The following is a 26,125-nucleotide window of genomic DNA, read 5'->3' on the forward strand; positions in this document are numbered from 1 at the left end:
GAGTGCCGAAGAATTGATGCTTTTGAATTTGGTGTTGGAGAAGACTCTTGAAGAGTCCCTTGGACTGCAAGGAGATCTAACCAGTCTATCCTAAAGGAAATCAGTCCTCAGTGTTCATTGGAAGGGCTGATGCTGAAGCTGAAACTCCAGTACTTTGGCCACCTGATGCGAAGAACTGACTCGTTTGAAAAGACCTTGATGCTTGAAAGATTGAGGGCGGGAGGAGAAGGGGACAACAGAGGATGAGATGATTGGATGGCATCACTGACTCAATGGACATGAGTTTGAGTAGACTCTGGGAGTTGGTGATTGACGGGGAAGCCTGGCGTTCTGCAGTCCATGGCATCACAAGAGTTGGACACGACTGAGCAACTGAACTGAACTGAACTGAATGCGTTTAAGTGAAGCCTAATATCATACTTAACCACTCCAGTGTTCTTGCCTGGAGAATCCCAGGGATGGGGGAGCCTGGTGGGCTGCCGTCTATGGGGTCCACAGAGTCGGGCATGACTGATGTGACTTAGCAGCAGCAATATCATACTTACAGTACTGACTCTAGAACACTTCGATGGATTCTTATCCTTTCTTTGTATGTTAGGTCAGTGATTAGCTCTCTGATTGTGCCAAGAGGACTTCTTTGTCTTTCAGTTTATAGGATGATTCTGATCCTGATGGTGTGTAGTGCGCACTAACTTAGCTGTAGGCATTGCTCACATTTTGGCACTTTTGTATTATGACATCTAGTACATTGCCTTTTGCATACTAAATTGTATATTACTTAATTAAAAGAAATTGAGAAAGTTAAGTGTCAGAGAAATCGAGTGACTTTATCAAACTCAGCAACTACAAGGCAGACTCTTGCCCTCTGTATTCATTGCTCCTGTACAAATTTATTAGTATTATGCCCATCAAAGCATTATAATTATCAGAGATCTAAGGCCCTATTTTATTTTCCCAGACATTTTTCTTTTTCCTTTCTTTATTATTATGTTTTTATTTAAACTATTTCATGACCCAAATGGCTTCTAGTAGGTTTGGTTATCTGAGTCAAACCATTCATTTACTTTTATATTCTTTTTGCCTTCCAGAATGGCAATTAGAAAATTATTTTAATGTATGTATTGGCACTGCCTTAGTGTTTGAATATATTTAGACCCCAGTTTGAAGTGATAGATGTCAAAGAACACTTCTCACAGATCTTTAGCTTTTAATGATCACAGTCTAGTCCTATTTTCCCTCATACTTGAGTAGCACATACTTCTCTTACATCTTAATATTTGTTGAGACTTGTCCCCAGTTAACAAGAGCTTTAGGGAAACTTCACACCAAGTCAGTGTGCTAGAGGTATCGTTTAGTCTTAATTCCAGGTAGCCCAGCTATTCTGTCGAGTTTCCTATACTTCATTAAGTTTAATAACAAACTTTCCTGGTTTGTAGGACTTCCTGAATTCTTAGAGCTGTGGTGGTTGTTAATTTCCATCAGTGATAGGTTGCAAATGTAGCAACCTAGTAATGTGCTAATCTTTCTTTTGTTCAGAATTCTACCTTATCTTTATGACTTAGTAGAGAAAAGAACCGCAGATGGGTGATTGTTATTTGCAGTAAGTGCTCCTATTTATATCTTAAAATGTACTAGAGTTTTCTAAACTGCCTTCTTTTTTGTGTGAACAGTTCTGAGCTTTAGTAGAGATACAGACTCTTAAACACCATCACAGTGATGGTGCAGAACAGTCTGTCACTCCCCCAGATTTTCTCCTGGCTCCTCTTTTAAGTCAACTCCACCCTCTCCCCTCAATCTCTGGCAACCTCTGGTCTGGTTTTTATCCCTATAGTTTTGCCTTTTCCAGAATGTTATCTTAGTGGAGTTGTTTGAATCTAGCTTCCTTCACTTAGCATAATTGCATTATAGATTTTTTCATTTTCTTTTGTGTATCAATAGTTCATTTTTTATTATGGACTAATGGCTGCTGCTGCTGCTGGACTATTAAGTAAAATGCCATTGTGTGGGTTTAATAGTTTGTTTATCCGTTTACCAGTTGAATATTTGAGTTGTCTCCAGTTTTTGTGATTATTGAGTAAAGCCACTATAAACATACACTGAGAAGTTTTTGTTTGAGCATAGGTTTTCATTTTTCCTAGTTAAGTACTTAATAGTAGAATTTCTGGATCATACGTTTATAAGAAGCTATCAAACTATTTTCCAAAGTTGCAGTACTGTGTTCAATTTCCCACCACTACATTTTATTTTAATAGAAAATATGTAAATGTGACCTGCTTAAGTAACTTTGTTATTTATAGAAAAGTTAATAATCTTGCAGCAAACTGATAATCTTGTTTTCTGTTCTTTTTAAAAAATTTTTTATTGAAGGATAATTGCTTTATAGAATTTTGTTGTTTTCTGTCAAACCTCAACATGAATCAGCCATAGGTATTGTTTTCCGTTCTTTGTGTTGCTGATAGATGTCTTTAAAAATCAGGCAGAGAATTTGAAATTTGAAGTGGTGTGTGAAAGAGAAGTGTTTTTTTAAGGTGCATCCTTTTTAACTGATGGAAAAGAGCTTTACAGATCTTCAGTTCAGTTCAGGGAGAGTTTTATATCCTTTGCCACTTGTGTGCTTTTTCTTATCTTTATCATAGTTTGTGCATCGGGTCATACATAAGTCACTTTGTTGCTGGGCTGGGAAAGGGTAAATTATATTAGTAGCTTGTACAGAACAGTGAAATAGTAATAGAGATATTTGCTCAGCACGTATTACCTGAATGCCTTCTAAGTGCTGGGAACTTTTCTGGGTTCTGAGGATCCAGTAGAGAGCCTAATAGAACAAACAGAAAGACAGCGACAAAAGGTCTTCTTTCTTCAGAAGCTTTAGTGAAAAGTGGTAAGGAGAACCCACGCAGCAGGAGAAACGGACGTAAAATTTCGGTGCAGTGTAGGCCGTTGTTAAGTTATAATTTCTAATTTTATTGGGCTGAAGCCGTTGTTTGTATTTGTTCATTTGTTTAAATAAACTTTATTTTGGAATAATTTTAGATTGGTTGCAGCAATTGTACAGAATTTCAGTATATCTTACCATGTTCCCTAACATTAACATCGTTCATTACCACTGTGCATTTGTCAAAGCTAAGAAACCAACATTGATACATTTTATTAACTAATTCCACATTTTATTTGGGTGTCACTGATTTTTCTACTAATGTCATTTTTCTGTCCCAAGATCCAATTCAGGGTACTACATTCCTCTTAGACATTGTATTTCCTTAGTTTCCTCTGAGCTGACAACTTCTCAGTCATTCCTTTCATAAGTTTCTTTCTTGATGACCTTGAGACTTCTGAAGAGTATTGGTTAGGTATTTTGTAGAATGTCCCTCAGTTTGGGTGTGTCCAATATCTTTTTCGTGATGAGACTGGAATTATGGGTTTGGGGGAAGAACATGGCAGAAGTGAAGTACCTTTATCTCGGCGTATCAGGGGATCCATGCTATGAACACTGGTGGTATTAACCTTGATCGCTTGGTTAAGGATACTGATTGTCGGGTTTCTCCACAGAAATGTTTTTCCCCTTCCACACTCTGTTCTTTGGAAGCAAGTCACTAAGTCTAGTCCACACTTGGGGAATAGGGTAAGCTTTATTTTTTGTGGGGGGAAACATCTACATATATTGTTTAGGATTTTTCTGAAGGAAGATTAGTCTCTTCTGTCATTTTTATTTATTTATACAATCATTTATTTGTATTACTATGGATCATGTATATTTATTATATACTTTGGATTATAGTGCATTACAGGCATACCTCGTTTGGTTGTACTTTGAAGATACTGAACGTTTTACAGATAGTTTTGTGGCAGACTGTGTTGTGCAAGGCTGTCAGTACCAGTTTCACAGAAGCATTTACTCACTTGGTGTCTCTGTCACATTTTGATAGTTCTCGAAATAAATATTTAAAACTTCCATTATGATAATATTTGCTATGGTGATATGTGATTGATGATCTTTGGCATTACCAGTACGATTCATTGAAGACTCAGGTGTTGGTTAGCTATTTTTTTTTTTTTAGCAATAAACTATTTTTTTTAATGTATAAATTGCTTTTTTAGATATAATGCTATTGCACACTTAATAGACTAAATGTAGTGTAAACATAACTTTTATCTACATTAGGAAACCAAAAATTTGTGTGACTTTCCTCATTGCGATATTCACCTTACGAACAGTGGTCTGGAACCAAGCCCACAGCGTCTCCAAGGTGTGCCCGTAACCATTATTTATCTTGTTGCTCAACTTGCTCCAGCTTTGGCCTTTGGGAGCTCTTTCAGGTTGGCTCCTTTCCCCTTTGACGTGCCTGTGAATGAGTGATCGTCGCTCAGTCATGAACTCTTTGCAACCCCATGGACTGTAGCCTGCCAGGCTCCTTTGTCCATGGAATTCTCCAGACAAGAATACTGGAGCGGGTTGCCATTTCCTTCTCCATCGACATACCCATAGCTTTTTGTTTTTTTGAGCACTTGGTCACTTTCTGGTACTCCACGATATTCCAAGCTCATCTTGTATTTTCTTTGCCCCAGGCATAGAATAAGCCCCTTCTTCAAGAAACCCTAGTTCTTTTCACTGGAGAATGGTATTTAGAAACCAAGATTTGGGTGTTCTGTATACTCATTGCTACTGGAGTGTTAGCCAGTCCTCACTTTATTTATTAAAATATTTTTAAAGTCTAAATTTGAAAATTATACCAAAGAAGTGGCAGGCCAGAAATAGTGCATACCTTGACTTTGGAAATTACAAAGTGAAAATTTCCTACGGCTATATTAAGCCCAGCTTTTGGAAACACACATTCCAATAAAAGTATACATTCATATTTTATTTAAATAATATATACTTTTAAAGATATTTTACATATATATTTCAGTACACAATGAGGATAAAATAGTTTCGGTTATTCAAGTTTGTTTTTGTTTTAAGCTTACCTTAATATTAGCATCCTTATCACTGAGTGAAACAAATGACTTGTTTCTTTTATTTGGGTAGGACTTTTAATCCTTTGTTTCATGTGGGTTGTCGGTAGAAATGAGGAATTATGTTGTTAGGTTTCTCTTGGGAAAATTGACATCAGTTTTAACCCAGTTCACCTATTCATGAGCCTCTTTTCGAAAGTAAGATTTTTTCATATTTGGAGTTTTAGTCTAATTTAGACTTTTTACTTTGGAAATTTAAGCCACAGGGGTAAGTGAATGGTTTCAGCAGCCCAGATATAGTTGATTTGGTGTGTACAGCAGTCCCCCTTATTTGTGGTTTTGCTTTTCACGATTAAGTGTTAAATTATGTGCCACTGTGCTCTGAGTAGCATGATGAAGTCTGCTGCTGTCCTGCTTTGTCCCTCTCCTGGGCATGAGTCATTCCTTTGTCCATCCTTAGTAGGTAGATGTCTTGGTTGTCAGACCAACTGCCCAGACAGAGCTTGTGTTCAGGTAACCCTTATTTTACTTAATAATGGTTCCAAAGCATAATGATGCTGGCAATCTGAATATTCTCCTCCTGTGCCTAACTTGTAAATTAAACTTTATCATATGTAGATGTGTATAGAAAAACAAAACAAAACAAAACCTATGTGGGGTTTGCTACGATCAACATTTCCAGGCATCCACTGGGGTCTTGGAAGGCATCCCCCAAAGATAAGGGAGGGCTATCATTTTTCTCTTTGGTCATCAGACTGGAGCAAGTTTTAAAAGTTGAATTAAACCTTAAATTGGGAGTTAAAGTTAATTTTGAAAAAACATTAACAGCATGTTCAAAATTTAAAAGTGGTTAAGAGTATAATTGCTCTAAAGAATAAGCTGGTTCATTGCTTTAATTCTGTGTTTTTGTTTGTTTTCCTTTGCAGAGAATGTAGCTGGTCACTACATTTCCCCCTTTCATGATATTCCTCTGAAGGTGGACTCTGAAGAGGTATTGTTTTAACTTGTTTGGGGCATGAAAATATATACTTCTAGTATCACCATAAGATGCTTTTTGGAAGCATTTCAAAAAGAAATGTTTTGATTGGCAGTAGAGAAGGGCAGAGGACAATTAGCATCAATTATCTTTGTAACAGGATTATAAGCCCTCTTCATGAATTAGAATTTGGATAAGAAAGGGTTTCTTCCAGGAGGACTTGGGAAGAAAGGAGTGTTAGTAGTCTATGAGGCTTAGAATTTGGTAGTAAATAAAAATTTAAAGTTAAGAATTTGGAAGGTTAACAAGAGGCTTATTTTTAATAAGAATAGTAGTGGTATTAGTAATAATAAGATAGTAACATTTACAGATTATCTTCTGTTTGCTAGCCACCATGTCAATATATGCCATTTTATTTAATCCTTATAAATTGCTGTTATCATCTCCAAGGACACTGGAGCTGAAGCGTCCTTGACTTGGACACTTTGTCTAAAGTCACATAGCTGGTGAGTGGCAGAACAAGGATTTGATTTAGCATTTCTGACCACAGAGTTCATGCTTTTTAACCACTCTACGAGATCGATGCTAGAAAGATATAGTTGGAAAAATGGTAGTCTTTGAATAGCTATTCTTTTAGAACCTAGAATTACATGAGAGGTAGGAGAGTAGAAGGGATATAAGTCAGGTTGGAGGGAAATCTGCTGAAGATGGAACTAAGAGGGGCTCAGAATATTGGAGCATTCCTAGGGCTCTCCTGACTAATTGGCGAGATGGCAGCATTGGTAGTGGATGTTAGTAGTCACCGCAACCTTGGCAGTTCTTTCAGTGAGATCCGAGTAGTTAACTTGCTTATTTCATTGCCACGTTTTTCAGTGACCAGAACTACATTCCAGGATGAGATTCCATGGGGCTGGTTAGTGCGGTTGGGTTTTCCAGAACCGTGGTGGGATCAGTGTGGCGTAGAGGCCAGGGAAAAAGTGGGAAGCTGCTGCAGCTGCAAGTCTGGTTTGACCTTTCCAGTGTTACCTCAGGGGCCGACTCTCAGGTGTCACAGTAAGGTTGTGGAACATGGGAATAGGATGTGCGCTGCCTCCCAGGTCTTCACAGGCTTGGACTGTCTGTAACAGTGATAACGGGGGGCAGTGAGAGCCGAGAGTTACTGAGTACCCCTCGTGCTTAGCCAGGCACTGAGCTCAGAGCTTGACTTGCATTATTTCAGTATGTCCAGGGCTACTGTTACCGTTTTTATTTTGCTAATGAGGTGAAGCGCCTTGCCCATGGTCACAAACCTAGTCTGTTGCGGAAATGAGATTTGAACATAGATGCTGTAACTCCACAGACTGTAATTTTTTTTTTTTTTTTTAGCGTTTCTTCAGGTTTTATTTTAAATAATAGCAGGTGTAAAGTCAAGAAGACAATAGGCAATGGTGACTTGATCCAGTAAGCAAAAGGAAAGGTATTTTATTCTAAACAATTATTTAAAAACACATTTAAAACTATAGTCATTTCCTATAATGTCTATAAAATTTTCCATAAATAATTATCCTAGAGACATCCAAGGAAGAGGACGTTCAGCAGCATCCTCTACAAAGTCTGTATCTTAGCTGCTCTTGTGTAATCCTTCTAGCTCACTACTTCTGAGTAATATTCAGCTACAGGACAAGGAGTCATGTAATCTGGACAGAGAAAGGAACTGGTGAGAGAACATAAAGAACTCTACAGTACTGTGTGTATCTCTGAGTGTGAGTGTGTGTGTGTGTGTGTGTCCATGTCTTGTTTTGGCCAGTGAGCTGTCCAACCTAGGTATCTCACATCTCCCAACCACTCTCTTTGATTTTGGCTTAAAGAGGGTGCATTCATTTATTATTTGTTAATTAATTTATTCATTCGGTAAACAGTTATTGCATGGTTACTATGAGTCAGACAGTATTCCGAGCACTAGAGTTGCAGTGGTGAATAAGGTGAATATAGTTCCTTCTCAGCCAGAGGAGACTAACAACCTGAAAATAAACAAGACAATCAAATACTGTAAGGTGCTGGAAAACTAGCAGAGACTAGCGGAGAGTGACTAGTAGGTGCTGCTTAGCGGGCAGTGGTGTACTGTGACAGAGTTTCTATACCTCATAGCAGTAGCAGTGATAACAATATTATATGGAGGAACTGTGTAGTAGGTCGGGGTATAAGTGGAACAAAGAATGGGCTTCCTACATCCCGCTGAGTAATAATACTCTGCCTTAGGAGGATGGATTCGGGGGAACATGAGCTTTGGGCTTATGAAAAATTGATAACGGCAGAACAAAGTGTAACAGGTTGTGCGAATGAATTCTGGGCCTGTGGAGATCGGTACACACAGTGGCTGTGTAAACAGGCTTCCCTTGTTCCCAGACAGAATGATTAGAGAACTCTTGCACCTTATACTTTGGGTGGTGGTATTTTAGGAAAAGAAATGATGTATCAGGCCTGACTTGGAATAATTGTTTTTCTGTTTGTTTCCTTCATTAGCTGTTTTGGTGTGTAAAAGTTACATGTAACGTGTGAGCATTTGTGAATGGTGTAATTTTTCTCCCCAACCCGCCGCACAATGCTCTTTTAATTTAAAAGTGCTTGATGGAGACTTGGTAATCACACCTTGGTGGAAATCACAGGCAGGAGGTGCAGCCGAGTACTTTCATGGCTTGTTAGGCACACTCCCTGGAGTTTCATTTCAACAATGAAATGACTGTTTTAAGCATGATTACTGGAAACTGCCAGTCTTTCCTTAAAGACTGAACCGAGCCTTTGCTTATTTTGTAAAAACTGGGAAAATATACTTGAAGGAGATTTAGCTTTCCTAATAATTTGTTTTATGGAGCACTTTGATGCTCATGCATTGGGGGTGTAAATGCTGAGAGAAAACTGCGCTGGGCATTTGGTGGATTCTCTGTTGAATCAGGTTTCTGGAAACCTCTGGTGCAATGTTTATATGACAGGCATATTTTTATTGCTGTACGGTCAATACAGCTGTATTCGTTCATGAAATATTAGAGTCAAAAATAGCATCTTTTAAAAATTGAAGTGTAGTTCATTTACAGTGATTCAGGTATATAGCAAAGTGATTCAGTTTTGTATGTATATATATACATATTCCTCTCAGGTTCTTTACCATTATAGGTTATTACAAGATATTGAATATAGTTCCCTGTGCTATACAGCAAGTAGGTCCTTGCTGTTTATCTGTTTTATATCCAGTAGTGTGTATCTATTAATCCCAAATTCCCAATTCATCCCTCCCTGCCTTCCCCTTTGTTAATCATGTTTGTTTTCTATGTGAGTCTATTAATATTTCTGTTTTTATGAATAAGTTCTTCTGTATTATTTTTTTAGATTTCATATATAAATGATAGTTTATAATATTTGTCTTTGTCTCTCATACTTCACTTAGCATGTTACTCTCTATTTCTATCCATGTTGCTGCAAATGACATTATTTCGTTCTTTTTAATAACTAATATTCCATTATATGTATATAAAGCGTCTTCTTTATCCATTCATCTGTCAGTGAACATAGATTGCTTCCATGTCTTGGCTATTATAAATAGTGCTGCTGTGAGCACTGGGATCCAAGTATCTTTTCAAATTAGAGTTTTTGTCTTTCCGGAATATATGCCCAGGAATGGGATTGCTGGATCATTGGTAGCTCTTTTAAGGAATCTCCATGTTGTTCACCAAAACAGCTGCACCAGTTTCCATTCCCACCAGTACTGTCAGAGGGATCCCTTTTCTCCACACCCTCTTCAGCATTTATTATTTGTAGGCTTTATTATGATGGCCATTCTGACCAGTGTGAGATGGTACCTCATTGTATTTTTGAATTGCATTTCTCTAATAACCATCTTTTCTTTTATAGGAAAATGGCATTCCTACAAAAAGAGCACGAAATGATGAATATGAGGTATATCTAAAGGTTTTTATTTGTGTGTATCACTTACATTGTCTTTTAAAGACCTTGATGGTAGTCTGCATTTGTAAAGCGATGCTGAATTATTTTCCCTTGCAGAACTTATGAAAGCATCCTGATGTTTTTCTTCTAGTCTCTCTTTAAGGCAGCTAGGGACGATATTACCATTTTACTTTATTCCCTTATGGTAAAATATATATAACATGACATTTACCGTATTATTTGTTGTACACTTTTTAAGTGTACAGTTCAGCAATATTAAATTCTTTACCATGTTATACAGCCATTACCACTATCCATCTCCAGAACTTTTTAATTTTTTCAAACTGAAACTCTGGACCCATTAAGCAATAGCCCTCCACTCCACATAGCCCTTGGTAACCCCTGTGCTACTTTCTGTTTATGAATCTGACTATTCTAGGATCCAGGAATATATACTATATTCCAACTATTTGCTAAAATAAATGCATTCTAAATCCATCTTTCAAATATATGACTGTCAAACTTTTAATTGTTTTTGACCTAGGACCAGAACATTTGACTGACGTCTGTCTTCCCATTTCTTTCTGTTGATGCCTTTTTATCTTGCCGATTCCAGGAAACATCTCCTGCCTCTTCCTTAGCCTTCTCCTCCCTTCCTAACCTTATTGCCCTCTAGTCTTGTCTGGCTGAAACTTTTGACCCCAGCCTTTGAATACTTCCAAGCATTGCTGTGGGGCTGTTTAATTCCTATCAGCTTTTCCTGCCCCTCCATCTTGTATTTTTCTAAACTGATGTTTGTCCCAATGATCCTAAACCATCTGCACTGGAACTGCTTAGGGCACTTGTTAATATTTCAGATTCCTGGTCCAGCCCATATCTACTAAGTTCATGTGGGCTGGGTAGTCTTCACATCTAACAGGTGATCTGTGCTCAGTCGCTCAGTTGTGTCCGACTCTCTGTGACCCCTGGACTGTAGCCCTCTAGGCTCCTCTGTCCATGGGATTTCTGAGGCAGAAATACTGGAGTGGGTTTCCGTTTCTCTCTCCAGGCACTCTTTCAGGCTTAGAATCCGAACCTTTGTCTCTTGCATCTCCTGCGTTGCCTAGTGGATTCTTTACCACTGAGCCACCTGGAAAGCCCAAAACAAGTGTTCCAGGGCATCCTATGCACTCTGAAGTTTAAGAATCATTGCTCTACATAACGGACAAATAGACATTCAGGGGCTCAAGTCTTTATAGGTTCCTAGAGACTTTGAGTGTTAACCTGAAAACATTTGTTTCAGTGGGAAAAATGTTTACTGAGTCTATATAGTAGAAGTGCCTAGTCAGTCAGCTGTGTCGGAATCTATCTGACCCCGTGGACTGTAGCCGGTGAGGCTTCTCTGGCCATGGGATTCTCCAGGCAAGAATCCTGGAGTGGGTTACCATCCCTCCTCCAAGGGATCTTCCCAACCCAGGTATCAGACCCAGGTCTCCCGCATTGCAGGCAGATTCTTTACCATTGGAGCCACCAGGGAAACCAACTTAAAATTTAATTTTTAGAACATAGTTTGTGTGTTGGTGACTACCTGATTTTTGATTTTTTTTTTTTAATTCTTTTCTATTTCCCCCACCCCTCAGGCCGTAGTAACTACTTTCCTACTCTCTCTCTATGAATTTGGCTTTTTAAAAGTTTTCAGATTCTACCTGTAAGTGGTGCCATGCGGTATTTGTCTTTTTCTGTCTTCTTTCATGGAGCATAATACCTTCCAGGTTCACCCATCCTGTCACCAAGGGCAAGATGTTGTCCTTTCTCATGCTTGGATACTATTGCCTTGTATATATAAAAAATGTATTCATTCATTTGTTGACAGTCACTGAGGTTATTTCTGGGTCTTGGCTATTGTGAGTAATGCTATAACGGGCGTAGGGGTATAAGTATCTCCTCAGTATCCTGTTTTCTTTTTTTTTTTTTTTTGGATATATATACAAAAGTGGGATTGCTGGGTTATGTGGTAGTTCTATTTTCAACTTTTTGAGGAGCCTCCATACTATCTTCCATTGTGGCTGCACCAGTTTACATTTCTACCAACAGTGCACAAGGGTTCCTTTTCTCTACATCCTCACCAGTACTGTTATTTCTTACCTTTTTTCATTCTAATGGGCATGGCCTGGTATCTTATTGTGGCTTCGATTTGCTTTCTTTCCCTTGATGATTGGTAATGTTGACCATCTTTATGTCTTCTTTGGAAAAGTATTTAAGACCTGTGCCCATTTTTTTTTTTTTTTGATGGATTGGTTTTTTGCTATTAAGTTACATGATTTCTTTATGTATTTTGCTTATTAACCCTTTAACACATATATGACTTGCAACTGTTTTCTTCCATTCCATAGGTTGCCTTTTCATTTTGTTAATTGCTATCTTTGCTGTGCAGAGCTTTTACTTGAGTATGTTCCCACTTGGTTATTTTTGCATTTGTTGCCTTTGCTTTAACGTCAAATCCAAGTTTATTGGATATTTTAAGGGTTCGAACGAGGATAGAAGGGTTATTTCTTTTCTTTTTACACCCCAAGAATATAGATAATGCAGTGTTAGAGAATCTGCCTGCCAAGGCAGGAGACACAAGAGACAAGGGTTCCATTCCTGGGGTCGAGAAGATCCCCTGGAGAAGGAAATGGCAACGCACTCCAGTATTCTTGCCTGGGAATTCCCATGGACAGAGGAGCCTGGCGGGCTACAGTCCACGGTGTTGCAGGGTCACACAGCACTGAGCACACACATATAAAATCTACTGACTGCTTTTTCATCCTTTTTTCTTTGTCCTGCAATGAAAATAGAAGGGAAAAAAATAGAAAAAAGAACTGAAGGAAGAGGTAAATGTCCCTAACCCAACATTCCAAATTTGAAACATGTCCCCTTGTGTCTTTGTGATTTTCTAATAAATTTCAGCAGGCCACTTTTGGTTTGTAATTAACATTAATCTTAGAATAAACAGACTAACATTGGCTTTAAAAAATTACAGTTCATGTGCACTTTAGCCCCAGAGAAGAAAAGCAGACTGGAAGTACACTCCTAGTGATCAGGAGTGAATGATAAGGAAGAGTATAGTTTGCAGGCTTAAAATGCAAACCTGATCTATTGTTCTCATGGTATAATTCAAGTCTCTGTGAGGGGGTTTGGTAGGTGTGGTTCTGTAAAAGGATTGGCACTAGCTTTGTCTTCTCTGTCACCTCTGAGTGTTCATCTGCATGCATTTCTTCTCTTATAGCCAGACTTTCAGGGATGAATAAATTATTTGAGCATCTGCCGTTTACTTAGGTTTTTCTTTTTAACAGCTACTTCAGACATAGTTAAACAGGTGCTGGGGTACCTCATGAAAGAGCATAGAAAATGAAACATAACAGCAGGCCTGTATATAAGGCTGCTAAGATAGATATGAGGCATATTTCTCAGGAGCAGTTGTTGAGAGTGCATTCTCAACTTTGTTCTTTATCTCATTATGAGTATACAGTTTTGTCGTGGTAAACTTCCGTCTCATCTAGAAGAACTTAAAAACCATCATTATTTCTGTGGCTTGATTTATATTTAATTGTGTAAATGGCATTCTTTGAGTTAACAGCATTCCTGTTTCACTAAGAAAACCCCAGATATTGTTTAGTAGTGCTTTAAACCAGAGGTTCTCAACTCTGGGTGCATATTAAAATTGCTTAGAGAGCTTTTAAAAATAAGCAATGCCCTGGCTTCACCACAGAACCACTGAATTCAAATATGTAGGAGATGGGGGCTCTAGAAATCTCTTAAAAAAAAAAAAATTCAATTCCAGCTCTCCAGGTGATTTTAGTGTGTGGCATAGTTGAGAATAACTATATTTTATCACTGCTTCTCAAATGATCTGTGGTAAAAGACAGTTTTTTGGTTTATTTCTAATCTTTTGTGAACTGATATTGATACTTGAAAAAATTACAATCAAAATGAACTATTAGAAAAACTTAATTCAGATTCCAAATACTTATTAATAGGTTTGACAGTCATAAAAATTACTTGGTCAAATTGTTATAAATGTTTCTAAAGGAGCCGGTAACAGTCAACTTGCAGCTTAGCCCTGGTCCATGGCCACACATGGATGAAGACTGTTTTAAACCGTTGCTTTGATAAGTTGTTAGACTGATAGCAGAATGGGAAGCAAGCCAACTTTAAGCATAGACTTTCCCCTCTCTTTTTATGAAATAGTTTTGCCTGTTTGTTTTTTGGCTGCACTAGGCCTTCTGCTGTGGCTCGGGCTCTCTCTAGCTGCAGCGAGCAAGGCCTCCTCTCTAGTCGAGGCGCTCAGGCTTCTCATCATGGTGGCTCCTTTCGTTGTGGAGCACAGGCTTTAGGGAGCATGGGCTTCGGTAGCTGCGGATCCTGGGCTCCAGAGCACAGGCTCAGGAGTTGTGGCACCCGGGCTCAGTAGTGGTGGTGCATGGGCCTATTTGCTCCTTGGTATATGAGATCTTCCCAGCCTAGGGATCAAATCCATGTCTCTTGCATTGGCAGGCAGATTCTTTACCACTGAACCACCAGGGAATCCCTAAGGCTTTTTCTTTGTAAGGCCATTACTGTAGAAAATTATTTCTAGTCACCAGTGATCTAGAGTTTCCTTTGTTAAGTACTCTACAAGTTCAGAAATGGTAAAAAGAAGCAGTGGTTCTTTTGTAACTTTAGGGAATCCAAGATCACTAGATTTTAGTAAGCTAAGCTTTGTAACTCCTTGTAAGCTTTATAACTACCTATACTGATGGCCTCAATTTTACATTATGATAGAAAAAACTTGGATTTAAATATTTTTTATGATTTTAAAAATATTTACTTCTTCTCTGTGTATTTTCATTTAAAGCATGTAATTGATCTTCACAACCTTGTGTGGGATGAGGACAGAGATTATCAGACTGACTTTGCAGACTGGAAAAGTGAGACATTCAGCACTCACTTTTGTTTTAGTTGGAAAGTAATTGAAACACGTTTCTTGGCTCCATTCTGATTCTGTCCCTACCTCGAAAAGGTATTTCCAGAAATGTAGCAACTTCTAACACCATGCAGTAGTGGTCAAGTAACATAATCAGGCTTAAATTCTGTTATATTTTAACCAACTTCTTCTCTAATTTTTCAGTAGGAATTTAAGGCATAGGTAGACATATGATGCAGATTTTTTACATTTTTTATAGGAAAAAAATAAAACATTCTCATGCAGGAGATAAGTGAAAAAATAAAAGATGACAACATTAAAAAAATGTTTTCTTTGTTGTTTTTTTAAATCGCAGAATGTGTTTAACATGGTTGTGGAAGTACCTCGGTGGACAAATGCTAAAATGGAGGTATGAAATATCCTATTAGCATCAAAGAGAATAATTAATAATGATATAAAATTTTGTTTCAAGTTGTTTGTCATAATATTTTGAATTTGGGATGGTTGACAAGTTTCTTTATAATGGACAATGGAAAATATTCTTGTAAACTTACTTTGAATCTATTTTCAAAAAAGAAAATATTATTCCAAGCTGAATTTACACTTTAAAGAGAATATATTCTTTTTTGCCTCTCTATTTTGTTATACACGTATTTATTTAATTCTCCTTGACTCTTGTGTCTTTGAAAATAGCAAATACTTTTAGGTTTTCTTAAATAGGTTCTGAGATGTATTTTGTTCATAGACACAATTGCAGCGTATTTGGGGCTGACAATTTTGGTTCCTAAGGACTTAATTCTTTTTTAGATTAAATTTTACTCTATGAGGAGTTAAAAGTGTTTTTCTGGCCAACTCTTGATTCCTGAGTACTTTCTAAGAGCATCTGCTATTCCCCTGGTTAGTTTTTTAAATTAATAATTTTTTCTTGATTTTTCTTGATAGCTGTGAACCTATCAAGAACTTCCCTTTTGCTTTTCAGAATTTTATTGTTCATCTTCAGTTACGTAAGGTCCCTATTTCTGAGTGAAATTTAATTTATGGTACTTTGTTTAGTTATCTAAGTCTTCTGTAACTTTGGATGTGAAGGTAGGTATTATTTTAAATGTTTAAGTTAAGATAGTTTTATCAGTATATGTTTTACAGATTCTATATTTGGAGAATTATTTCTGTAAATATAAAATAGTAGGTTTTTTGGTTAATATTTTAATAGGAAAAAGTAGTTAGATTCTTCTTTTGCTCTTCTTGCTTTTGGTGCAATGTTTTATTGTTCTTGGCTACTCTCTACTCACTTGGGTGTAGGATCAAGAACCTATGAGATCTTGCCTAATTTAAGCAGTGTTTATTCATTCAAACATGGCTTCAATTATTTTTTGTTTACTTTTGTAGGATACTTTTTTTTTTTGGCATGGCAATTTGAATATGTTTGATTGCAAGGTAACTTTGAAATGAAATCACTTAGTGAAAAATCTTTATTATAAGATTGATGGTAAAAAACCCAAGTAGTAACAAAAAGCAAGTTGATTAATCCTTATCTTCTTGCCATTTCAATAATATTTATTATTTGTGTTAAAAATAATGAGTTCATACGTAATAGAGTGCCAAAATATATTATCTGACATTTCCTTTCCAGTTTAATACAAAACAGTAAATTAGAAATAAGAACCAGCTTAACTTATTTTTAAAGTGATCTTCATCAATAAGTTGGAATACAAATATTTAGTCTGATAATGGCAGATTTAAAAATCCTGTTTGAATATAGGATTAACCGTTTCTTATGTCCCACACCCCTTTTCTCCCACAATCTGCTTAGATTGCCACGAAGGAACCATTGAATCCCATTAAACAAGATGTAAAGGATGGCAAGCTTCGCTATGTGGCAAATATCTTTCCTCACAAAGGTTATATATGGAATTATGGTGCCCTCCCTCAGGTAACATTTTTGTTATAATGGTAAAACTTCTCTCTTCTGAAAAAATTGCCTTGTAAATCCTGTGAACTACTTAAATTTAAATTGAGGACATGTCAGTGTGAGAGATTTGTAAATTTAAAATTTTTTTAATGTGGAATTTTATCATATCAATAAATTTTTTTTCAAACTCTATATATGTCTGTACTTAGATTCTCAGAGTTAGATATTTAGAATACTCATATTTGGCATTTTGAACATATTTCTTTTTCTGGGCTTGGCTATTAAGAGTCAGTAGAAAATATTTTATCTCCTTCATCTGTAGTCATTTTTTTGGATATGACAATTTATGCTTTTATATACATTCATACATGAAGCATGAATTTTATTTTTTAAACTTTAACAGATGAACCTATTAAATTGTTACCTCTTTCAGTACTCATTGTGAATTGAATAAGAGAACTTAATTATATACTATTAAGAATTTATGATTTTTCAGTAGGAAGCAATGAAAACAATGGCTAAGTGATGGTAAAGCAGCATTCCTATTAGAGAGTAACACTTACTATTTGCTTTTCTTCTTTTTTTCTCCTTTTTTGTTTTTTTCTCATGTTTCCTCATTCCTAGGAAATGGTAGCTCCTTCCAGATAACTTAGTGAGTAAAACTCAGAATATGCAGAATCAGAAGTCTAGGTTTGGAGACATAGAAAAGCATCTGCCTTTATGTTTATAAAAACCTTTAGAGCATCTGTCTATCTGGATATTTTTATATTTTAATTTTGTTTATTAATTTTAATATTTTGTGTGAGATTCCAGGATGCTGTTTGGGAAATATCTGAGAAAAGGGGTTCTTGTTTTATCTAACTCAAAAAAAAAAAAAAAAAAAAAAAACCCAACTGCCCATGTAGAATAAACAGTTACAGGAAAAGAAAAAAGAAAATTATTTTCTAAAGAGTCAGACTGCCTTTGATGGCACTTAGACCACCCACATGGATACATTCTTGGTTAAAACAGGCGCTTCTAAAATGGTGTGCTAAGAATGAGGATGTTTGTTGAAACTAAGACCACAGGATTTCTGACTTCCCAGGTGCCTAAGTAGACCTTCTGTTTGACTGGGCAGTGAAAGGGTGAGAACCTTTTTGTTAAGCTTAGGGGATTCTGTCTGCAGAAGATGGAGAGATGAGGAGAGGGCCTAACAAGCCACTGAATTAAAGGAAGACAAAAATAGACCTTTGGAAAGTAGAGTAGTTGTTATTTAATTGATCAGTCATGTCCAGCTCTTTGCGACCCCACAGACTATAGCCCTCCAGGCTCCTCTGTCCATGGGATTCCCCAGGAAAAAATACTGGAGTGGGTTACCATTTCCTTCTTCAGGGAAAAAGTAGAGTAAGCAGAGGATAAACTAAAGTTCATCTATTTGTTTATTTCATTAAACATTTATTAAGGATTTATGTGCTAGACTGTATTTAGGTATTGGGTAGACAAAGAAAAATGAGATATAAATATCAGATCAGTACAGCATAAGTGAGGACTTCCCCGGTGGCTCAGATGGTAAAGCGTCTGTCTACAATGCGGGAGACCCGGGTTCGATCCCTGGGTCGGGAAGATCCCCTGGGGAAGGAAATGGCAATCCACTGCAGTAGTATTGCCTGGAAAATCCCATGGACAGAGGAGCCTGGTAGGCTACAGTCCATGGGGTCACAGAGAGTCGGACATGACTGAGCGACTTCACTTTAATTTCACAGCATAAGTGACTAAGAATGTTGATTTTAGAGCCAGCTTGCCACCTACTAGTAATGTGACTAGCAAGTTCTTTTGTTTTTCTAGACCTCACTTTCTTCATCTGTAACAGAGAGATGATAAGATACTGTACGTGGTCCTGTTGAAGTTAAATGAGTTATTGCATGTTCATGTTAGAATAATGCCTAATGGATAGTGATCACATTGTTGTTACCACTGATAACTTTTACTATTATATGGTCTTTTTTTTAAAAAGCATTTATAGTCTCCTGGAGGTGGGATGATCAACAACTAAATTAGTGGCTACAGTGGAGCATGATAGATTCTAATTAACTCGTCTTTTGTAATTCGTCTATTTAAAGTCCTGATGTCTTTTGAATTCCTCTGGATGTATTTGAATGTTCAAGGTGCTCTTACATGCTATTATATTAGGCTGTAAGGTGCAATAGTTCTTCAGCTAGAGCAGAAATTAGATTCTTAACCTTGGTTCTTAATGTCCCCTGCATTCACCACTGCCTCCTGAAATTTCATACTCCACCTAGTATCCAAAAATACCATTTTTGTCCATATGAGAACATTTTAATGGCTTCCTATTGCTGAGAGGATAGAATGAAACCTTCCTAACATAGCTCCTCAACCCTTCATGGCCTGGCTGTACTTCTCCAGCCGTGTTCTGCAGCCGTTGTCCTCCTCATTTCCCCCCCAACCACGGCAGCATCTTCAGTGTCTCCAGTTTCCCTTGTCATTTTCACACCAGCTCTTCCTTCACAGAGCTGCTCATTTCTTCAGGACCCATTGTTTGAGTACCTGATGTTTGCCAAACCATGTTCTAAGTACTGGAGGTAGAGCAGTGATAACAGTGACAAAAATTCTTACAGAACTTTTATTCTAAGAGACAGAGACACACACAAAAATGTAAGAATGTATAGGATGTCAGATGGTGGTAAGTGTGTTGGAGAATAATCAAACAGGAAATGGGTCTAGGGTGTGTTGGAATTGTTGCAGTTGGGAGGAAGACCTCAGTGAGGAGCTATTTTCTAAGAGGAGACCAGGAGAAAGAGGGTGGCATCTTAGGAAGTGCGTGCCATCCCAGGCCATTTAGAGGAACTCATCAAGAAACATGAGGTATAAAAATCTAGAGGCGGAAGGAAGGCTCGTGTGTCTGAGTAGCAGAAAAGAGGCCACTGTGAATAGGATGGAAGTGAGGAAGAGGAAATAGACCTGTATTCTCTCTGCCATTTTTAACCAGAGATCCTAACTCTTTTTAAACCTAAACTGATGTTGTTGTTGTTGTTGGCGGTGGTGGTGGTGGGGTGTGTGTGTGTGTGTGGGTATGGGGGTGTGTGTGTGAGTCCTCAGCAGAAAAATGTACCATAGATTGCACAGAAGATAAACACAAAGCAAAAATATCTACAGATTCATGTTTATATAAAGTTGAAATTAAGCCAGTTGTTTATGGACAAGGTAATGTACCCAACTGTCTGAGCAGTGAAGAACTCACCTGCTGATGCGGGAGATGCGGGTTTGATCCCTGCGTGGCAAAGAGCCCCTGGAGAAGGAAATGGAAACCCACTGTAGTATTCTTTCTGAAATTTCATAGAAATTTCATGGACAGAGGAGCCTGGTAGGCTGTCACAAAAGAGTCATACACAACTTAGTGACTAAATAACAACAAATGTACCCAATATTTTTTTTGCTTCCTTGTCAACATTAAGACAGAGTGAGCCTGTTAAATTGAAAGCCAGCCCCTGGCCCATTTGGTTTTGATCTCATGTCCAGCTTCTCCTCCTGCTCCTGCTCCCTAACCCCAACCCTGACCTCCTCATGATTCCTCTGAGGCTCTAGGCATTCTCCGGCCTCAGGCTCTCGCACTCCGTGTGTCCCCTGCTCGGGACATGTTTTCCCAGTGTACACACGCCCTCCTTCCTTCATTGTGCTCATCAGTTGCCTCCCTGCTGATGTCTGCCTCTAACACCCTTCACTGTTTTAGCCCCATGTACTCCCATCGTTCTTCCTTACTTCTTTTTTTCCTTTTCCGTTAACACCTGTCAGCTTCTGACATGCTGCATAATTTGTGGTGGTTTAGTTGCTAAGTCATGTCCGACTCTTGAGACCTCACGGACTGTATGTAGCCCACCAGGCTCCTCTGTCTGTGGGCTTCTCCAGGCAAGAATACTGGAGTGGGTTGCCATTTCCTTCTCCAATATATAACGTAGTTGTTAAGTTTATCGTAGATGTGTTCTAGTTAGAATGTAGTCTCGTGAGGGCAGGGATTCTGTTTGTTTTGTTAGCTGTTGTCTTTCACCTGCCCTGTTTAGTGTCTGGCACTGAGGTAGGTGATCAGTAAATATTTGGGGGATAAGGGAATCCATAAATGCATGGTGTGTATTGCATATGGTTCATAGGCATGTGTGGGTATTGGATTTTGCTGTTCTCTTGTGATATATCTTGTAACGGTGGGAAATTTGTTCAGAGCAGTTACCAAGCCAAGCATGCTTGGAAGAACATTTAAGCAGCAGAATACTGTTTAAGTAGAAGCCTCTCCATTTAGTCGTCAGTGTGCTCTTGTTATTTCAGACCTTCATCTGCCTAGACTGTGTAACCCTACTAATAACTTCTCCTGCACTGGCTGTGATGACTTCCTCAAAGTTAGAGTTTGGACTAGGCAAAAATCATCTTTGTTTGTCTTCCCCTAATTGTTCATATTTCCCACATACTATTCAAGTGTTGTAACTTTCTGTGTAAATATATAGAAGACTCATCTGAATAATGTTAAAGGACTAGAATCACTAACTTCAAAATTTCTTCAGTCTTACTGGTATCAGTTCAGTTCAGTTCAGTCGCTCAGTCATGTCCCATCTTTGCGACCCCATGAATTGTAGCACGCCAGGCCTCCCTGTCCATCACCAACTCCCGGAGTTCACTCAGACTCACGTCCATTGAGTCCGTGATCCCATCCAGCCATCGCATCCTCTGTCATCTCCTCTTCCTGCCCCCAATCCCTCCCAGCATCAGGGTCTTTTCCAATGAGTCAACTCTTCGCATGAGGTGGACAAAGTACTGGAGTTTCAGCTTTAGCATCATTCCTTCCAAAGAAATCCCAGCGCTGATCTCCTTCAGAATGGACTGGTTGGATCTCCTTGCAGTCCAAGGGACTCTCAAGAGTCTTCTCCAACACCACAGTTCAAAAGCATCAATTCTTCGGCACTCAGCTTTCTTCACAGTATCATTGTGTTATTATTTTGAACTTCATTATAATTTGGTTCATTGACCCCAAGTTTCATTTAGTACTAGTTCTTAGCTTTATAACCTGGAACCAGTGACTAAATGTAACCAGGCCCATTTGTTCATCTGTGTTGTCCTGCCATCTACCCCACAAGGTTATTGTGGAATTCCATGAGATGACCAAAAACAAGGTTAACCCCTCAATGAGTGTTTGGTGGTATTATCTCAATGATGACACTGTTGCCACTGATATTAGCTGCTACTAGTGAAACAGCTTTTGCTCCAAATTGAAGCTGGTGAAGTACAGGTAGAGGTTGAGCAGATCTCACTTGACTTGGAGATAGGCATTCTGATTGATCAGGAAATAGTACTCAAGAAGTCTGTATACTCAGTTCTGTACCATTCAGTGATATTTTGGAGAGATTGAAGGACCAGAGCATGGTGCTTACTGATGTACTGGTTAATATTTATAAGATTGTAAGGTAGCAATCTCAGATACCTGCATGAGGATGAGTAGATTTGTTTTAGGTTAGATCAGTGATCTGTGTATATTTAGTTTTTCTCATAGCTTTATAGCTATGCTTTGTATTAGTTGAACATTATTTGTGTTCCTCTTGAGAGATTTTGAAACTTTTTTTAAGCTTTTCATGAATCTGTGCTAAAATTTTTCTGTGTACATAATATGTATACATATATACTACTAGGTATATGCCTATAAGTCAAATTGCTAAGTTCTGAGTTACATTCCTGTTTATTTTACTAAATTGTAAAATATTCCCAAATTGTAAAGGTATTCCCAAATTGTTTACTAAAGAAGTTGTAACAATATGCACTCCTACCAGTAATAGCGTTTCAGGCTTCTTACATAATTATGAGTATTTAATGTTATCAGATTTTAAAAGTTTTTGAAATAGCCACTCATTTTGGTTTTAATTTGTATTTCTCTGATCAGATTGGTTATCTTTTCATATATTTATAAGTCATTCATGTTTCCTCTTAGAATCACCTGTTCCTGACTTTGGCCCATTTTGTATTGTGTTGCTTTTTCTTACTTAGTTGTAGAAGTTATTTCTAAAGTCTGGATGCTAGCTAGCCTTTGTCAATTTTGTGAAACAAATATTAAGATTAGGGATTTCATCTTCTGGATATTTCTTTGCTAGCTTGACTGCTTTTCAAGTAGTTTCCCTGCCTAGTTTTAAGCCTAGACACTTAAAACTCCACTAGAGGGTGTAATTAAAGTTTTAAATTTGTCAGGATTTCTTCTGATGATTGCTTGAAATTATACTGTATTTTCAAGGTGAGTTAGAAATCATTTAGTATGACTTTCTTTTTGTAGTAAAAAACCAAGCCCTGAAGATACGGAGCACTAAATGCGGAACTGGAAATAGAGAGAACCAGTACGGCATTTTTTCTGATGAGGGAGATCATGAAGAACTGGCCCTAAAATTGACAGTGTTATTATAGGTTAAGAATTTTGCCTGTATGTATTTATTTCCTCAATAGGAAGAACTAAATTGATAGGTGAAGTGAAGTGAAGTGAAGTTGCTCAGTCATGTCCGACTCTTTGCGGCCCCATGGACTGTAACCCACCAGGCTCCTCTGTCCATGAGATTTTCCAGGCAAGAGCACTGGAGCGGGTTGCCATTTCCTTCTCCAGGGGATCTTCCCGACCCAGGTATCGAACTTGGGTCTTCTGCATTGCAGGCAGATGCTTTACCCTCTAAGCCACCAGGGAAGTCCTTATTGATAGGTAAAAAATGCAATTGGAGTTTCTGAAGAGAATGAAGACAGTTTTTGTGTCAATACGAAGTAAGACTTTTGTAGAAAAATTAACTCTGACCACAGTGGGTTATTTCATTAATTTGTGAGCTTCCTGGTTACTGGTAGTATTTATGCAGATTATGAATGACCACTAACAATCATAGAATTCAGAGATGTATCTAGCAATTGTCTTATTGAAGACCTTCTTTTTATAGGTGAGGATACTGAGGTCTGAATGTTTTGGCCCAGGTAGTTTGTGGCTAAAATAGGACTAGAATCTAGGTATTGTCCTTCAGGCTAGAGTGACTTCTAGCTTATCACATTTGCTCCCTTCTGAGAATGAGAATGAGGTTAAGGAAGGTTCGGGAAAGGATTCCTGCCTTAGAAAGGAGGAACCTCCCAGATATTTTATGATTCTGCCTCTGGGTTTTCTAATTCCACTTTACTTTACTTCCTTCATGGTTTCTCCAGCACAGTAAGATTAAATCTGTAGCATTTGTGACAGATGCTGCTGCTGCTAAGTCGCTTCAGTCGCTTCAGTCGTGTCCGACTCTGTGCGACCCCAGAGACGGCAGCCCACCAGGTTCCCCCGTCCCTGGGATTCTCCAGGCAAGAACACTGGAGTGGGTTCCCATTTCCTTCTCCAATGCATGAAAGTGAAAAGTGAAAGGAAAGTCGCTCAGTCATGTCCGACTCTTAGCGACCCCATGGACCGCAGCCCTCCAGGCTCCTCCGTCCATGGGATTTTCCAGGCAAGAGTATTGAAGTGGGGTGCCATTGCCTTCTCCGTGACAGATGCTACACTACTTTTTAACATGGTGTTCTTTAGGGTATTGAGTATGTCTTGTTCACTTCTGTTCCTAACTCCTGGCCCAGAGTAGATTATCAATAAATATTAACTCAGTGAATGGATGCCTGGTAATAGAAAATGAGAAGCAGTAAGGGCAACAGTAGGAAAATACACGTAAGAGATTCTGAGAGTAAGAGAAGGAGTTTAAAGGAAGAGAATCATGAATAAAGTTATATCTGAAAGTAATTGCAATTCAGTTACCGTACTAAAATTTAGGCTTTGTAACATAATGATTAATAGCAAGTGTTCTCATCCTGTTGCCTCCATTTAGAATCTGAGTGTGGACAAGTTTAAACTCTGTGCTTCAGTTCACTTATCTGTACAATGGGGTTAATAGTTGGCACACTCTTCCTGGTATACATGTATGTCTGTGTGTGTATGTATCACTTAGGTTAGCTCTCACCTGTAACCAATATGTAAGGTTAACAATTGTGTTTACTATTCTTATATTAATTATGTTAGTATTTGAGGGTAATGAAATGTAGTTAGATTTACTGTGAATGTAATTAGACTGAATGTAGTTAGATTTACTGTGGGGTTTTTTTTTTTTTGGTATAGTAAGTTAGCTTATTCCTGAATATGCTATAATTAGAATCAGAAAGAAAACATTAGAGTTTATCTATAGGGGTGGGAGGAGAAGGGGACGACCTAAGATGAGATGGCTGGATGGCATCACGGACTCGATGGACATGAGTCTGAGTGAACTCCGGGAGTTGGTGATGGACAGGGAGGCCTGGTGTGCTGCGATTCATGGGGTTGCAAAGAGTCGGACACAACTGAAAGACTGAACTGAACTGAACTGATAGGGTTTAGCTCTAAGTAGCATTCCTTTTAAATTATCTGTGTAAAATTAGAGGAGCCAGGCTTAGATAATCTGAAATTCTAGATAAGATTCTTGAGATGATGTTCTCTGCATATCTTATAAATCTGAGAGGATTAATTTAAGGGAACTTCTACAGTTCTATTCAGAATCAGCTAATTATGAGGGTTTTGAGGAAGGATGGTGCATAAGGGATCTTTAAACTTGATAATAAATTTCTGTTATGCTGTTCATTTATAAAAATGCCCATGTATATAGTTTGTAGGCAACAAGGTATAATTTCTTCAGAAAACTAAAGAGTTGACATCTTTTCATGCTTTTGTCAAATTCTTGAGATTTGATGATAAGGTGGAGGATCTTTTAAATGGAATGAAATGAGACAAAAATGAATTTTTCTTTCCTTTGGTAGATACTCTCTTGTTCTTTAGTTTATGAAGGAAAAACTGGGTTTGTTCTATTAGAAGTCATTTAAAGTATAGGAGGTTTATTTTCAAACCTGGAAAGCAAGACCCAATGCTGTTAACATGTCAAAGAAAGCAAAAATGGAAGCAGCAATTCAGACATTCTGTAGAAACAAGGGCAACAACAACAGGAACATCTGAACTGAAGCTCCAAATAAAAGTGAGCATGAATTTAGACAAGGACTAAACTTGGAAGAAGAGTGTGTTTGGAAATACCACCCACTTTCAGATGTGATTATACAGACAAATGAGAGACAGATGGGAGGAAATAGTATAAATCTGTTTTAATTATTATGATACTTAAGAATGTACTGCCATGTTGGCACTGAGCCTATTTAATTTCTGAGAATTTTTTCCTTGGATTATGACTATCTGTAAAACTTCATGATAATGTGGAGAGATTGTAGAGAGTATTAACCTATATTCCACCCCTACTTCTGTTTTTTAGACTTGGGAAGATCCCCATCGAAAAGATAAGAGCACAGACTGCTGTGGAGATAATGATCCTATCGATGTTTGTGAAATAGGCTCAAAGGTTTGTTTCATAGAATGTTGTTCTAACATATGTTCTACTTTAGTCATGCCGTAAAATTT

The 26,125-nt window shown here is 37.9% G+C and overlaps 1 protein-coding gene across 4 annotated transcripts in view; it reads left to right on the plus strand.

The window, feature by feature from the left end:
- PPA2 (inorganic pyrophosphatase 2) overlaps positions 1-26,125 on the plus strand; it is a 97,304-nt gene that overhangs the window by 11,050 nt on the left and 60,129 nt on the right. The window contains exons 2-6 of one of the 4 annotated variants that reach the window (XM_040237529.1): positions 5,877-5,941; positions 9,812-9,856; positions 15,124-15,177; positions 16,579-16,698; positions 25,980-26,066. In XM_040237529.1, the coding sequence (XP_040093463.1) occupies positions 5,877-5,941; positions 9,812-9,856; positions 15,124-15,177; positions 16,579-16,698; positions 25,980-26,066 (371 nt within the window). The remainder of the gene's footprint in view (positions 1-5,876; positions 5,942-9,811; positions 9,857-15,123; positions 15,178-16,578; positions 16,699-25,979; positions 26,067-26,125) is intronic. The other 3 variants (XM_040237531.1, XM_040237530.1, XM_040237532.1) reach the window with 3 other exon arrangements.

The sequence above is a fragment of the Oryx dammah genome, unplaced genomic scaffold, assembly GCF_014754425.2.
Source record: "Oryx dammah isolate SB20612 unplaced genomic scaffold, SCBI_Odam_1.1 HiC_scaffold_3, whole genome shotgun sequence".
Lineage (NCBI taxonomy): Eukaryota > Metazoa > Chordata > Mammalia > Artiodactyla > Bovidae > Oryx > Oryx dammah.